We start from the raw sequence: 15,781 nt of genomic DNA, 5'->3' as shown, positions 1-15,781 counted from the left end.
CTTTGATAAGATCTTGAGAAGTCTTTTGTAAAGGAGCTAGAATTAACTTAAAGGAAAAAGTGATGTAAAGTAAGTAGATGAAAAATCTGTTATGTCTCTATTCTCGATAACAAAAGAAAATTCTGTCTGTGAATACAAAAAAGAATTTTGTTGTTGTTAAGAATACAAAGCCAGTACAATGTAAATGTATCTCGTGAAATCCTCCTCTTCATTCTCGTCTTCTCCGACTTTGTCATATTCCATTCATGAAAAAAGGGTTGGTTGGATGTTTCCCCGTTGCCCCATACATAATGCATTTATGGGGAGCTGCAGAGAAGAGCATCACCAGCCTGCGAGGGTTATTGTTGTCAGTAAAAGTATTCTGTCTGATAAATGGTTTCGCAGTAAGAGCGGGACATACCAAAGGCAAAGTGCAGCACTTGGCTGTGGTGCCGCTCGAGGCACAGCTGCTCTTGAAGGCGTTGACGGAGGAGGTGTCGGAAGCTGGCGAGAAGAAAAAGATCAGCGTCTGGGTCAATTCGAGAAGGTATGAGGGTGGATACTTACGAGCCTCGCAGGTCACGTCGACAACTCCATCGACATCGGCCTGGCAGCAAAGAGGGGTGTCGAGTGCTGGGCAGACGGAACCCGGAGCGCGCTCCTGAATCATGGCTGGGATAGCAGCGGCCATGGCGGCGAAGGCGAGGATGGTGAACTGCATGTTGGCGTTTGTGGGTTCTGGGGGAGGGTTTTTTGGTGAGTGAGGTGGTGTTGGTGTTGCTGTTGTTGGAAGTGAAGCTGTGTTGTCTGGAGTGATGGTGCGTTGTTGGGATGATGAGAGAATGCTAACAGGTGCTGGGAGAGGATACTTATATCTCTGGTTTCCATGCCCATGGCCTCACCTCCGTCTGCTTCGTATCCACGTTACATCTGTCTGACGTCGGACGTCGAATGTGTGGTCTCGGGCCTTATCTCGCATCCCATCCCACAATCCCACGAAGAAGTGTCGATCTCGTCAACACTGGCACGAGCACGGTGTGTGACGAGCTTGGACACGAGCGATCCCGAAAAGAAAATGCTCTGTAGAGTAGCCCAGGCCATGGGATGATACCATGCAAGCGTAACGGCGCCGAGTCGCGGGTGTTTAGCACAGACGACTGGCAACATGGCTTCCGCAGAAAAGTAACTGCGAAGATCTTCATGCAAGTGTGACGGTGCCAAAGTCGACGTCAACAGAGACCAGTGCGTCGCCCCCGGAGCCAATCGCGGCAACGGTGATATCGTATCTCGTCGTCTAAGAAATGGTAGTGAGCCAAGAGATACATACTCAAATAACATGGAGCTCCAAAGGTACCGACTTCTAGTGAGATCGACCCCTTGCATTTCCGAAGTGGAGAGATGGAAAAGGTCGATGAGTGTGGGATATCATCATAGCCAATCAAGTGCCCGGTGTTGTACCTATACTGGAAAGGCCTCCAGGTGTACAAGAGTCATAACTCTAGGTCAAGACCGCGCTCTGGACATGGCCAAAAGCTGGTGCAATAGCCTCATTCGCGAGACCAGTCTCCATTGGATTGTCTACTCAGACTCAGTACACGTTGCGTGGTGTGCGAGCAGAATGGAATCATCAGTCTTCAATTCACTCCGTTATTGAAGAAATGATGCCGTACGACGATCTTCTTGCGAGACTCAAGCTTAATTCCAACGGCCTAGAGTTGCTTGTCCAAATAGCTAGCGTGGGATAGTTACGGGTGGTAGCTCCTAGTGTAGAGAGAGGATGTGCTCGGATCTGACGACAGGTCCGCACACATCAACATCTCTCAAGTGTGAAGTCAAGAGAGCGCGAGCCAATCCAGACCCACGGACTACCTACTTGGGACTGCACGAGTAGTGACCCGGACGGGCCGTGGAGGCTGGAAGAAGTGGCGGTTCGCCTTGCATAGAAGTGATCGTCCGGTAAGACGGCAGCGGCGTGTCTCCAGGAGTTCAGGAACAGGCACACATGCTCATTGTTGAGCAGAGAGAATAGAGGCACGGAGCACGGAGAGTCTCACTGTCCGACTTGGAATCATTTTGGTTCATGCATCGGCCCTGTGCTCACTGCTTGGCCACTACAGGTCATCGGTCGGGATGTCCATGTGCAAGGCGCAGGCTCTCCTTTGAGCAATTCTGCTGACCTATCCCGGACCGTACTGAAGATGGAGAGGGAGTCGTTCATGGCAAGGCGTCCAAACAAGCTTGTTGGCAGTGGCCATGTCCGAGCTTGTTGGCCATTTCCCGTAGAACTAAATCTCGTCCGCCGCGTCAACCTACCACATTCTCCTTGGCCAGCAGCAACAAGCAATTTCTGCTCTACGACGTGGCGGTGGGTGGGCGGCGTCGAGAAGACTGTGTCCTTGTTGGTTGTGCTGTATCTCATCACGATCCTGCAATAAATCAAAGTGCCGTCCAGAATTGAAATGGATGCCGATATGATCGACACGCCACGAGAGGCTTGGGGGTATCCTTCTGGTAAGGTATTGTGGGGGGGCCATAGGTTATGACATCTGCGGCGAAAGTCTATCAGTAGCTAGGTCCGGGATAAGAGATCCCATCTCCGTGAAGATGCATGTATGTATAGTTGTATACACTCCACGCGGCCATGTTGAGGACAGTGCTTTGCCAGTAGGTGATGGGAAAGATGGTACCTGCATGTGCTGGCTGTGGCGTTTGCATTTCCAATTTGCATACGGGCTCGCGATTCGACGTGCCACTCCTTATCGTGATCAGGCTGCAGATGAATTTGATGTTGTAAACTTGTAATGATGTTCTTTTTGCGTTAAAAAGATGGTGATCGACATAGACGGGAAATTCTAGTGAATGATAATAGCAGGGTTGCCCTGTCAGCAAAACTGGAGCCGAACGTAGGTGGAAGCCAGCAGGCATGTGGGCATGTGAGTGAGGTTAATAAGGTATAGTAGTTAGTTCTACAGGCAGCAGCTGACCCAAAGAGTATCAGTGTTCGCATACAACGTTGCGCATGTGTTGGCAGAGCCCGAGTGTTTGGATGAACAACATGTGAACATAGTGTGCTTTGCTCGTGGGGACCAGATCTGGCTGACCAAATTCATCGCATCCAACGTCTGGTTGATCGACCTGCGATTAACTAGTTTGGTATTCCTCCCGTCGCCGCTGTTGTCGCCGTTGTAGCATCGTTATCTCTGAAGTGTCTAATTCTTATTCTTGCTTTTGCGCATCGCTCGATCTTCTTCGAGCAAGGCTGTCTCTGTCGCTGTCGCGTCGTGTTGACGCGTCGTATGGTTGCATCGCGTTGTCGCATCGAGGGCAATGTGTGTTTTGACAACTCAGTAACTCATGTTTCCAATAGCTCCATTGCTTCAATTGCTATTGAATTTGCTAAATTTACACTGTACATTTTTTTCTGGCCTTTGCTTGCTATACATTAATATAACTGTGAAAAAGCTGATTTCAAGAAGAGCAGTTCTGGGGTCCCGGCTGGTCTGGTTCTCTATGGGAGTGGGTTGTTGCAGAGGAGCTCGTTTCCGAGCTGAAGGAGTGGTTAGCTGTAGGCTCCACTAAGACCAGAACAACATGGACATACCAAAGAGATGCTGCAGCACTGTGGCGAGCGACCGATGGAGGCGCAGGCCTGCTGGAATTGATCGATGTTGTGTGGGTTACCAGGCGCTGAACAATAGTTAGCGATGTTCGAAACTGGGAGATGTGACAGGCCGACTCACCAGTCTGGCAGGTCAAATCCAAGACACCGCCAACATCAACCTGGCAGCATTGGGGGTTGGAGGCAAGACCGGCAGGGCAGAGGGGTTCCGCGTGACCATTCCAGCCTCCCTGTCCGCTACCACCGTGTGCTGAATAACCGCCTGAATGATCATTGTCAGTCACCATAACGAACTCGAGAGACCGAGAAACTCTTTTGGAGGAACCGAACCAATCGTACCTTGCGAATCTGGGACTGGGCTGGCCATGGCGACAGCAGCCAATGTAGTAGCGACGAAGGTGAAGAAGCGCATGTTTGCTGTGTGGTGTTGGGAGAGAATTGAATTCAAGTTGGAAGTGAGTGTTGTAAGGAGCGTTGTTGCGAGTGGTGCTGTTGCTGTGTTGTGATGAGGCTGATGCTGATGCTGATGCTGATGATGAGAACAAACTGTCCTGGCAAGACCTACTCTTTTGTATGTTCGCTGTTCGCTGACGTTTGCCTAGCTATTCCAAGAAGATGTTGCTTCGCCATCACCAGAGATGAGTAGGAAGTCCAATACATGGAAGGCTAATCGATCTCGAAACAAGAAAACCGTCGCGGACCCTTTCACGAGCCAGATGGAGCGATATTCCGTGTCGAATTGGTTTGGATCGATGGTGCTGGTACCAATTACACTTGCACGATCACTGCTGTGTGTCCTGTCACAACCCTTCGTATCGTCGTACTACTCTCGAGTCGCTGCGTCGAACGTGCGAGTTTCTGATAATTGACTCTTTCATTACTTGGACGAACGATTGCCACGTGCAACTTCCCCTTAGCATAAGCATAGGCAGCAAGCAGGGCAGGACTTTACTTTCTTGCACACGCGAGGGACACGATTGGTGCGGCTCTATAGATGTGCCTGGATACCTTGCCCGCCGTGTTTCCTAACATATACTGATCAGCATACCTCCTACACTCGATCCAGCAGTACAACTTGATGCATCGCATACCATCATCAATTCAAGATATTCTGCCGCACTCCTGTGTCGTCGACGTCAGAAGAAACCATCACAGCCCTCATACTGACTGACTCGTCTGGATTAGGGGACAGGAGCTACGTGTCGCCCGTTATGACTAATGTAGTCGGAAGAGCCGACTACAACTAAGTAACGGGCTTCGAGACCCCTTTTTCGATGATGCTGAAGAATGATGTCGACAGCACTTTGATGACTTCGATGCAGTTTGAGAGGCGTTTCGGATAACGGGATCCTCGGACCGTGCAGCGGGAAGTCCCGCTCATACGGAATACTATACCGGTTTTGGTGTATCACGGCCTCTCCGAAGACCGGAGAGGCCGCTCACCTGTGGCATAGTATTCTCCTAGGTAGGCTGTTGAGTGATAGTGTTCCGTATATTATCATAATCGCTAGTTGAATCGTGCAGTCGTTCTTCAATTCACGCTTTACGAGCTGAGATGGAATACCGTCTGCAACTAAAAAAGTAATATTATCTGCTCTATATTCGTCGACCGTGTCGCCCAATAGGCTGAATCATCTTACCATACTCAGCCACTACGCCAACAACATGATTGCAGAAGGAGAATGAATGCCATGTTACAAAGTCTGCGGGATGCTGAGAGCCGTTGCTGCCGTTGAGCTGGCTACATCGATCGAGGAAGCTGATTCTGTCGTTGATATAATCTCAGTCGAGACAGCTGATTCTGTCGTCGATGTAATCTCAGTCGAGGAAGCTGATTCTGTCGTTGATGTAATCTCAGTCGAGAAAGCCGATTCTGACGTCGACGCCATTCCGCTTGAAGGAAGAGCCTCCAACGACGACGACGACGACGCTACGTCAGACGAGGAGACGAGTTCTGACGAGAAGCTGGTGGAACTAAGCGACTGCGAATCGAGAGAGATCGCAGCTGCTGTAGTACTCATTGACTCATAATCTGCAGTAGTGGTCGTGTCCGTGAAAGCAGGTGTAGCGACTGCGATTGGATCCTGATTTGCCTCAGTAGCTGGAGAGTCCATGATATCAGCTACCGGAAGATAGCCATAGACTTGAGACTGCATTGTTGCCAACTGTGCCCCGATTGTCGCGCCTCCCTCGGGTATTTCGTCTGGTAAGTAGCTTTCAGCGGGTTCAGAGCTAGTGACTTCGAAGAAAGGTGCAGAGCTAGTGACATCGACGACGGACGCGGGAGTCGTGACATTGGCGAACGGCGCAGAGATCGTGATATTCGCAAAAGGCGCAGAGCTCGTGATATTTGCAAAAGGCGCAGAGCTAGTGAGATTTGCAAAAGGCGCAGAGCTTGTGACATTCGCAAAGGGCGCAGAGCTCGTAACATTGGCGAATGGCGCAACGCTCGTTACGTTGGCATAAGGGGCCCTCCTGTTCAAGGCATCCAGGGGCACAGCTAAAGCTATAGTTCTTTCCGCTGGCACTGGCGTGACCAGAACAGTCCGCACAGGCGGCGCGGCAGTCTCGCAAACGGGAGTTGTGAAGAGTGGTGCCGGGCTACCAGAGCAGGAGGTATAGCATCCGGGACCAAATGTGTTGGAGCATGAGTCCGTACGATAATCGCACTTGTAGCCGCATGCGTCCACCGCCCTTGTAGCGATGTTCTCGGATTTCGAGAAGCTTGAGCGGAATTGGCCACCTTCACATGGACCTGCACCGGCAAAAGTAGGTCTCGCATGTGCGCCGCAGGCCGGATAGCAGGTGCCGTATCTAATTGAGCATGTGTTGATGTAGTCGTAGCATATGATGTTCTTGCATGGCCCGCTAGCGTCGATGCCAGGGAATAGCAGTACATTCGACGAGCTTGGGGCCGGAGCCGGCGTTATGGTAGGATCGTCGAATACTGTAAGAAAGTTAGCCTACGTCGCGTTGGTCGAACGAGTTCTGTGAACGATGAGGATTCTCACATACCTTGAGCCAGAGCAAGAGCACCAAAGGTGATAAGCAGGGTAGCCATGATTGTTTTCGTCTTCGATCTGCTCGACAAGGGTAGCGGTGGGTTTTTGAGGATCCTAACTGGATGCTGGTTGTTACAGCAGCTTACATCGCCATCTATACTGTCGCGGCTCTCATAGCGCGCGTCATTGTTGTCTCGTGCAGCATTCCTCAGCAGATACGCCAAGTGCTTTCTTGCCGCAGAGTATGCAAGGCACATTCTCTGACCTTCCACTCCGGTCTCGCCAGCCTTGAACTACCAAACCTAGGATATCTTGCTGCGTAACTCAAGCTGATAGCGGATGCGACTGAGATGGTCCCTATGGAGTGCTCATAACCTCACCTGGAAGAGCCCTGCCGGCTTGCTGTGAGATCATCTACGGTTTCTGAATGAGCGCGCACAGATCTGAATATCCACTACCGACAGAGTGTTCATGCGGCAGTTCTGCTGAAGTCCGAAGGCAGGTAGCGAGGTTGACTTGCCAACCCTCTCCAATATATGCCAGCTGGACGGGTCTTTGAAAGTTCTACAGGTCGTCCTCCACAAACTCCAGTAAAGACTGGTGGCGAGCTTTCAGGTGCTGTAGCATAGCTTGATGGCTGGCAAAGCTGCGGTGATTTTTGTGCGGTGGCTCACACATAATATGTAGTTGGATTAGGTGTTACCTAATCCAATGTTTCGCGAAGCGAGAGTGCGCTTATTAAGCCCCTTTGTGCCTTATAGCCTAACGAGCGCAAGCGGAAATGTACCTCCCTGCCCTTAGCGTTTATATAAGACTAGTATTAATTATACGATATATAGACCTCCTACCTACCCCTTACCTCTTCTAAGGATAAACGACTACTTACAAAGTATTTATAAATAGATAGTAGCAATTCTCCTAGGCTTTTACGATCTCCTACTACTCTAAGTGTTCTATATATAAAGATAAGAGGATTGTACGACAAGAGCATAGTAGGTACTATAGTTATATAGCTAATATAGGACTAATTTTATTCTTCTCTTTAATATACTACTATAACTGTTATAGCTACGCTCGCCTACCTATCTCTAGATATTAATAAAACAACGATTAAAGCTATACTAATATATCTTTAGGCCGTAAAGATCGCCGCTCTCGAAACCTACTAACGTTCTCTATAGTACAAGATACTATACTCGCAGCAGTAGTACGTATCTAGCGGGGCGAGATAATAAGTAGCTATAAGCGCGATATATAGGTTATCTAATAGATATTTACCCTAGGTAGTAAGTATACTAGTAGTAAATATAAAATACTAATCGATAATAGCGTTAAAGCTTAATTGAATCGCGATATACAGTATACAATACGGCTCTCTCTAGTTATACTTAATATAACTAAGAACAACAAGAATACTAGTCCTTTAGATTGCGAGTCTAGCTATACTACTCTACTAGGCTATACGACGCTATCGCCCCCTCTACTAGACAACAAGAGCGATAATAACGACGTCTTCGTTATTGCTTTAGAGAAGAGACGTATTAGTCGTCCTATAGGTTTAAGGTTCGACTTTCGTCGCCCTACTATATAGGATAAATAGTAGTTAATCTCTAAGGAGCGATAGATAGCAAACGAGGCTAGCCGTCGTACTATTGCTAGAGCAAAGCTTATCGATAATACCTATCGATAGACGAGGACAGGTCGTATACAAGAGCTTAGTATTAGTCGCCCTAGGGGTGTATATAAACTATACCGTAAAAAGGGTATAGCTATAGTAGCGGATTGTAAAGTATACATTTCGTACCGGGTATATAGAAAGTGCCTATTTGATAAGAAGGTTAAGAAGTATATCGATTAAGTACCTATATAGTATTGAGCGGCTAGGCGTGTTTCTTTTACGTAGGGCGTCGGGGTAGAGCCGAGAGCCGGACGGCCCGGGAGGGCCGTACTACTTCCGGCGGGTAGCTATATAGGGTAGTTTTCTTCTTTTTAGGACGGAGGAGAGGACGGACATAATCAGGACGTAGACGTACGGATACCTACTCTACTATAATTGATGTCGTTACCCTATAGTGCGCTTTGTCTTCTAATATTACTATTCCCGCTATCTACGGGCATCTCTACGTCCTTCCGGACCTCTACCTATCTTACCCCTTTTACCGCGGAGCTACGCCGCGACCTACCGTAAGCCGGGCCTATCCGATCGTCTACTCGAGGACGGTAGTAGGAGAGAGGGCTTTACGGTAATAAATAGAGCCAAAGGTAGGGCTATTATATACAAAATGCAAGAGTAGGAATAGTTGTAGGTTAGAGGAGGAGGGCAAAAAGGGATAGGTATAGGGGATAGGATAGGAGATAGGGAACGCGTTTGACTCTAAAAAGGAGACTATTATAACGCGGTACGAGAAAGTATAGTATTAAACAACAAAGTTTGAGATTAATTAGGCGCAGTTCCTAGGGCGTAGTTCCTATACTAGGTAATACGGTATAAGGTTAAGGTACGATACGATATAGTAGGGCATAGTTCCTAATTCGGTATAAGGAAGGGTATAGTTCCTAATCAGGTATAGGGCAAGCTACGATATAATACGGTTATGAATATAAGGTAGGGAAAAGTGATTAACGCGACGTTAGAGGAAAGGGGTCTTTAGCCTTAGAGATAATAGACGTTACGGGGAGGCCGACGGCGAGGTATAGGCTGCAAGAACAAGCGGCCGACTAATATTACAGAACGGAAGAGGGGATTCGGGATTTGAGTTGTACTAACTGTAATATAGGTACCGAAAGGGGTTAGGATTTGGTTAGGCCCCTAGGGCCTAACCGAAAGGAGTAGGATTAAAGTACTACTATATATAGTCGAGGAGATTAAGACAGAAAACAAGACTAAAGACGAATATATATATATATATACTAAAGAACGAGAACGTACCGAACCCGTATATATACGTACTAACGAACGAGAACGATATTAGCTACCGAACACTCCGACCCCGTTACTAATAGCCCCTACTATACCGACTCGATTAAGAACGCCTCTATAGACTCGGACGAGTACGATCGACAGCTTAATATCTCGATCCGAAACCGCTCTATTAATATAGTATCTAGATCCGGACTAGCCGCGGCTAGACCTTCGGCGTCTATACCTACGTTAACTCCGTCGAGTAGCTCTGCTTATCCTACTACGCCGAAACCGATAAGCGCGGAAGAATAGTACCGGGCTATAGAGCTCCTCGTAACGAACTAAAACGTTATATCCTCGATAACCTCCGGCGTCGCTAGTATAATAGAGAAAATTACCGAAAGGAGCGAGAGGTCTACGAAGGAGCCGCCTATACCTAGTACCGACGGCAACCTTATATTTAACGGAAACAACATTACGGACGCTCTCCGTCGTTACGAGATAATAAGGGACAAGTACTATATAAGTAAGGACGAAAAGGAGGTTATTAACGATTTTCTTCTTAAATACGATATAGTTACCCGCTCTAAGATCGAAGGCCTCGACCTACCCGGTAACAACTAGGCGGAATTCAAGGAGAAGGTAACTATTAATTATATCGAGAAGGACTACTATAGCAACGTTACCTCCCGGGAGTACCTTAACCAACTATATAATACCTAGGCCTCATTATAGGTACAACCCACCCTGGTGGGTATGTGGGGTAGGTTGGGTATTGGCAATACCCAATGGGTATAGGTATTTAGCTGGGTATACCCAACCCATCGGGTTGGGTACAAACCCAGTAGGTATTGCGATACCTAGTGGGTATTGCGTACCCATTGGGTATTGAATCTTCGTATATAGAAATAAAAAACCCAGAAACCGGGTGCCCTAACGAGAGCGAAGAAGCGATTTATTTGGACTAGGCATAAGAAAAGAAACTGTATATAAACCCGATATAGATACGAAAGTGAAGATTATAGTTAAATTGAATGAAGAAGCTCAGGATTATATATACGCTATGCTACAAGTTGTGATATTTTGAATCTTAAGAAATATAGTCGGCAAATATGGTCGGCAGGTAAACTTCATACAAGCTTAAAGCAATCTCCCTATAATCGTCTCGTAGCATCCCGGAGGCACTCTTGCGCAAGCTTGAAGCTTAGGCGTACTGATCGCCTTGGCTCCTCTACTACATCACCCTCGTTATCGCTAATCGCATCTAAGTTACTGATCCGTTCCATAAGATCTTTCGTCTGCTCTCGGTCTTCACTAAGGATCTCCTGTGAAGTTAGAGTACTAAGAAGCGCTTAGGAAACCTCTGTAGCCTCCTAGGCGATAAGAACTCTAGCATCGTACTTATCGTCCCGATAGCGAAAACGAGATACCATCAATCCAGAGAATGTTGCTGCGGTGTATTGGCGATTGAAACGACTTTGGTGTCGAGCGATACTAAAATCGCGCTCACACCTAACTCCGGCGGCAGGAATACAGAGAATATCCCGCGCCATCAATGCGAGAGTAGGGTACTTAGACTCCATTGAAGACCACGTCTTTAGTACCTCGAATGGATCCCCTTCATCCATATCAGCGTCCAAATAGTCGGCGAGCTCGTCATCCTCGTTAGTGCTGCGTCTTTGACTTTGAGAAGACTCTATACTCCTACTAAGAGTAAAGTCGATATAGCCTTTGTGCCGACTCCTTCCAAAACGGCCCTGCTAGGTAGAGGTACTCGATAATGAACGATAGCTCTTCTCCCACTCTGCCCTTAGCTTACCCTCGTAATACGCGCGGTAACTTTCATCCCCAAAGTCATCGCGTACCTAGAACTTCCGCTTAAGGCAGGGGGTAAGGAGGACGCTAATACCGTAGTAATCGCCAAATCGATCCCAGGTATCTCGATAATATTTCTCTAGCTTAGCCCAAGCAGCCTCGCATGCCTGAAAGACATCCTTCTTCTAGGGTATCCGCTTATTCTTGAGTCGCTTCATCGCCTCCTCCAGAATATCGAAAAGCTTGTTGTAGTATACGAGGACAAGGTGAATCGTCGGACCTTTCGTAGTTCCAATCACCGCTGTCGCCGCTGCAAATGGTTTCGTAAGGTCGATAAGGTACTCTACCCTTTGCTATTCTTCGGAATCGATACCTATGTCTTCACCCAGGTCAAGTCGCTCGATATAAGATTCAATAACCACTTAGAGTCTGCTAAAGCGATCGAGCATTAACGTTGTTAAGGACTACCTTGTCTTCACGTCTTGAACGACCCTTAGGATACGATCTTGAACGCCTTTCTACCGACGGTGCTTTGCAAATGGCTGCTTCTTTTAAAGCATCTCTTTCTAGAGGTCGATAAACTGTTCGAACCTTTAGGAGCTCGAGTTAATAAAGACGCAAAGCTTCCGGATCTAGAGATCAAGATTAGCTAGAGTAACGAACTGCCGACTATAATTGCCGACCACGCGAGTCGACTATACTTTCGAGGTAGAAGGGTTCATAGTTTATTAGGCGTAGACACTAATCTTACCTTCAAAAGAAGATAGGGCATACTATCAGCTTAAGGACGGCTGATTTGCTTGCTCTGGACTCTTCTTCTCTGTAATATCTTTCTATCCTTGTCGTAATCCCAGAATTCGGAAAGGTCGTTCGTAGGACAAAGCCCTAGGCGGTCGAAAAAGGCCTTTAGGGGAAGTTGAGCAGTATAGGCAAAGCAGGGAAATCGCTCCGGACGGCTACCTCGATCACACTCCGCAATTGCCTCCTCCTCTTCCTCTCCTATCTCTGATTCGGGACTAGTCTCCGTACCTGGATAGAGAGGTAGCTGCTCCAAGCTCGTTAGTAGCTTAGTAACCGTTATACCGTACCTCTCTTGACAAGTATCAATCGCTGAAACACTATAGAATATTAGAGGAGAGTAATAATAGTATAGCAAGTGTCCTTACATCGCATTGTGTAGCGTCTTATTGTTAGAGGCGTTGTCGCACGTAATAGCAGTTAATCGCCGCTCAATCTCGAACTCTTGTAAGATCTCGAATAGTATCTCCGCAAGATGATCACCAGTATAACGGCTAGTAATATAAGGGAAACCAAGCATCCCTTCGTGCTAAGTCCATTGGTCGTCAATCCAGTAGACCCGTATAGTTAGGAATGAGGTTTTTATAGTCCTGGATTGCCAACCATCACACGCGATAGCTATCTTGAATCTTCTAGCGAGACGGGCTTTAAGGGAGTCGGCGGAGTCTATAACCTTAGTATCGAGCATCCTTCGGTATGTCGACGCGCATTTGAACGGAATTGTCTCGACCTGTCCCGGAAGTAGTGCTATATAAGTCTGTTTCACCGAGGGTCGTTCAAAGAACTGGAATAGTAGACCGTTGTCGACAATCATCTCAAAGCATAGGCGCGGGAAATCGTCTGGTGTGTAGCCTAGGTCCCTTGTCTACCGTGGATTGCTAACAGTCTAGAAATATCGTCTTAGTATAAGTAGCTAGACGTAGTCGGCAGACGTGGTCGGCAGGTATAGTCGGCGTTAGTTAGTACTTACCTGTCGATGCTTCGCGGCCGTAAACATCTCCTTTGTAAACCCTCGCTCATCTTGTTTCTCCTAGCAGTTCGAGGAGTCGAGATGCTTCTCGACAGATGTTGTACTAGTATTTAGTGCTGGGTGTTTTAGTACAGCGTTACAGCATCTGTATACGACTTTAGGCGTCGCATCTTCTTGAAGTATTCCCTCCTCTAGGAAATCCTATACCTAAGATATCCGAGACTTACTCCCCTAGGTAATTGGGGACCGATCGAACATAGTACGACCGTTCCGCTTTTTAAGGCGCTTTCCGGTATAATTCCACTACCGTACCTCGTACCAACGCTCAAAGTTGTCCTTATACCTAAGCCTCCATAGCTAGCAATTTGACTTGATATCCTACTCTCCTACATAATCAGGCTCGACAGGGAGAATAAGGGAACTATCTAGTTCCTCTTCTACTGGACTCGGCCGTCTCGTTCTACGCCGCCTAACGTCAGGTTGTCGTCGGCGTCGACCTAGTGTTAGACTCGATGGCGCGTTGAGTGTCGTCCTATAGCGCTGGCGTAGCCGTGCGCTCGATCGCGTAGGGGTCCCGGAAGAGGTATCGGGCTGGGAGGAGGATTCGAGCCGGGAGCTTCCTACTCCTAGGGAGGACGAGAAGGAGGACGAAAACATAGTAGATAGACGACAATAGCGTAAAAGTCCAGAGGTATCTTGAAGAAGTAGGAGTAGAAAGGGGAAAAAGAAAGAGAATTTCCTGTACTCAATCATAGTGTTACGCTATAACAAGGGTATAGCCAATAGGATATGCCGACATTCTGCTACATCCGAGCCAACCTATCGAAACCCTAGTTCAGGCGTCGCTTGCTATTTACCTATCGCTTCCGCTTCTTAGTCTTAAACTTTAACAAGGGTAGCCAGTCTCTTGTCCTTCTCAACCAGTTCCTCGAGACCAGAAATCGAGAGGCAGAGTTCGTCTTCTTGGAGGAGGAGGAGCAGGATAGCTTCGAGAGTAATACCAGTATACTCTTTTACGCCACAATAGATAAGGCTTTCCATTACTGCTAGCCACATTGTCTGTTCCTTCGTAAGAGAGTTCTCTTTCTCGCACATCTTGTACGCTATCTTTGCGAGATGCTTGTTCTCCTTCATTGTCTTTAAAGGCAAAAAGCCGTTAGCTGCATAGTCGTAGGTAGCGGGAATGAGCCAAGAAGGGCCTAGCAATCGCCCTCTATAGTAGGCTTGAGCTTTGGTATCCTACGATAGGACATTCCGGCAAACGGCTCGCTCAATAGGCGAGAAGATCTTATGTAGTAATGGCATTCGGACTTCTTTAATACAAATCTGGAATTGTGATTAGTTTCTGTAGTCGGCAAATATGGTCGGCAGATATTTACCTTCATTGTCTCGCTGCCAACGATTTTCAAGACCTCTTTCATGCCTTTCTCATTTGGTATATCCAGGTTCTCAAGGATAACAATCTTGTCCCAGAAGTGGTGAATAGAAGAGCGCTATTGATTGTGGGCCGTCGAAAAAGTGGAAGAGGATGCCTGGATAGCAAAGGTACCAATGGACTTAGCCCTCGCTTCCTCTATCTGTAGAGTCGAGAATGGATTAAGAACTGATTCCGAGGGAAGGCAATAGTTGCTAAGGCCGCCAACCCCTTTGTCGCACTCCTCGCCAACAGATAGATACTCCTATTCCCACTTAATCTGGTCTTCTTTCTGGAATGTTAATCGTTCCTTAGAGTCGATATCGCCGAGTTCGAGAAACCAGTCGGCTTCATCAATCTTTGCCTGCTTATCGGGAGGAAGTGTTGTACTCTTTCCAGTCTGCTTCTTTATACTAAATCAGAAGTTAGTACTCAAATCTGCCGACTATATCCGCCGACCACATTTGCACTTACGCTTTTTGATCATACTCCTTTGTATGTATCTTTCTCCAGCCCTCGATAAGTTCCTGTTGCTTATCTTTAGCGAGGCTTTCGAAACTCGTATACTCCTTGATTTGTGCCTTTTTGAATCGCGCGAAGGATTCGTTGCGCGCTTTGCGGTATCGATCCTATACCCTCTTTTCTTCGTCTATAGCGGCAGTACGCTCTCGGTCTCGTAAAGTGTTTGGCTTGAGGGAGTACTCCTCGAGTGACTTCGAGGCTGCGCCGAGCTTTGCGCGCTTGTTTGCTAGTGCCTCTGGGGCATTGCTCTTGCGTTTCGGCATAGTAAGGTTTCTAATGTTAGTATAGTAGTTGAAGAAGAACTCGGTCTGATTACGAAGGTAGGTATCGACGGCGCTAGTGAAGGTACGGAGGTACGGGTGTTGTAGAGGTGTTGTAGTAAGGTAGTGAAGTGAGAGAGAGAAAGTAAATTTACCCTACTAGGGCAATTTAAGGTTTAGGCAGCTGCCGAATCCCGGCATTAGTCACGCCGGGCAACGATACTACCTATCTTTCCGGACTAATAACACTCTACCGCACCACTGTACCGCCGACGTTATTCTAGATAATAAGTATAAGAACTATACGTAAGTCGCCCCCCCCAGGCGTTATTAATTTCGAATATAAGTTGTTATCCGTTCGTTCGCTACTACTAGGATAACTGCTAGCAGGGGTTATATATATATATATATAGTATATAGATATCTATAATTAAACGATATATATATACAAGTATAGATATCTAGGACCTATATAGTAAAACGCGTACTAATTATATATA

The 15,781-nt window shown here is 47.3% G+C and overlaps 5 protein-coding genes across 5 annotated transcripts; all 5 read right to left on the bottom strand.

Moving 5' to 3' along the window:
* Positions 1–70: 70 nt before the first annotated feature.
* On the bottom strand, positions 71–1,381 carry SEPMUDRAFT_150200 (uncharacterized protein). The gene is made up of 4 exons (XM_016906016.1): positions 842–1,381; positions 547–735; positions 401–483; positions 71–329 (listed from the first exon to the last, which is right to left on the bottom strand). The coding sequence occupies exon 1, from the start codon at positions 1,360–1,362 to the stop codon at positions 904–906; it is 459 nt and encodes a 152-aa protein (XP_016759326.1). The 5' UTR covers positions 1,363–1,381; the 3' UTR covers positions 71–329; positions 401–483; positions 547–735; positions 842–903.
* On the bottom strand, positions 82–802 carry SEPMUDRAFT_126789 (Hydrophobin_2-domain-containing protein). Its single transcript, XM_016902101.1, has 3 exons — positions 547–802; positions 401–483; positions 82–329 (listed from the first exon to the last, which is right to left on the bottom strand). The coding sequence occupies exons 1-3, from the start codon at positions 698–700 to the stop codon at positions 297–299; spliced, it is 270 nt and encodes an 89-aa protein (XP_016759327.1). The 5' UTR covers positions 701–802; the 3' UTR covers positions 82–296.
* Positions 1,382–3,487: 2,106 nt separating the features above from the next.
* On the bottom strand, positions 3,488–4,010 carry SEPMUDRAFT_118504 (Hydrophobin_2-domain-containing protein; the record flags this gene model as incomplete). The annotated part of the gene is made up of 4 exons (XM_016901434.1): positions 3,488–3,526; positions 3,581–3,666; positions 3,720–3,860; positions 3,938–4,010. 4 exons carry the CDS (start codon positions 4,008–4,010, stop codon positions 3,488–3,490), a joined length of 339 nt encoding a protein of 112 aa, XP_016759325.1.
* Positions 4,011–5,292: 1,282 nt separating this feature from the next.
* SEPMUDRAFT_109305 (uncharacterized protein) lies at positions 5,293–6,659 on the bottom strand (the record flags this gene model as incomplete). The annotated part of the gene is made up of 2 exons (XM_016900777.1): positions 5,293–6,545; positions 6,614–6,659. The coding sequence occupies 2 exons, from the start codon at positions 6,657–6,659 to the stop codon at positions 5,293–5,295; spliced, it is 1,299 nt and encodes a 432-aa protein (XP_016759324.1).
* Positions 6,660–14,764: 8,105 nt separating this feature from the next.
* SEPMUDRAFT_118502 (uncharacterized protein) lies at positions 14,765–15,284 on the bottom strand (the record flags this gene model as incomplete). The annotated part of the gene is made up of 3 exons (XM_016901433.1): positions 14,765–14,912; positions 14,974–15,080; positions 15,135–15,284. The coding sequence occupies 3 exons, from the start codon at positions 15,282–15,284 to the stop codon at positions 14,765–14,767; spliced, it is 405 nt and encodes a 134-aa protein (XP_016759323.1).
* Between the last annotated feature and the right edge of the window lie 497 nt (positions 15,285–15,781).

Source organism: Sphaerulina musiva (assembly GCF_000320565.1).
Source record: "Sphaerulina musiva SO2202 unplaced genomic scaffold SEPMUscaffold_7, whole genome shotgun sequence".
NCBI classification, from domain to species: Eukaryota; Fungi; Ascomycota; class Dothideomycetes; order Mycosphaerellales; family Mycosphaerellaceae; genus Sphaerulina; species Sphaerulina musiva.
Note: the sequence above shows the minus strand (reverse complement) of the source record. Positions and strands in the feature narration are given on the sequence as shown.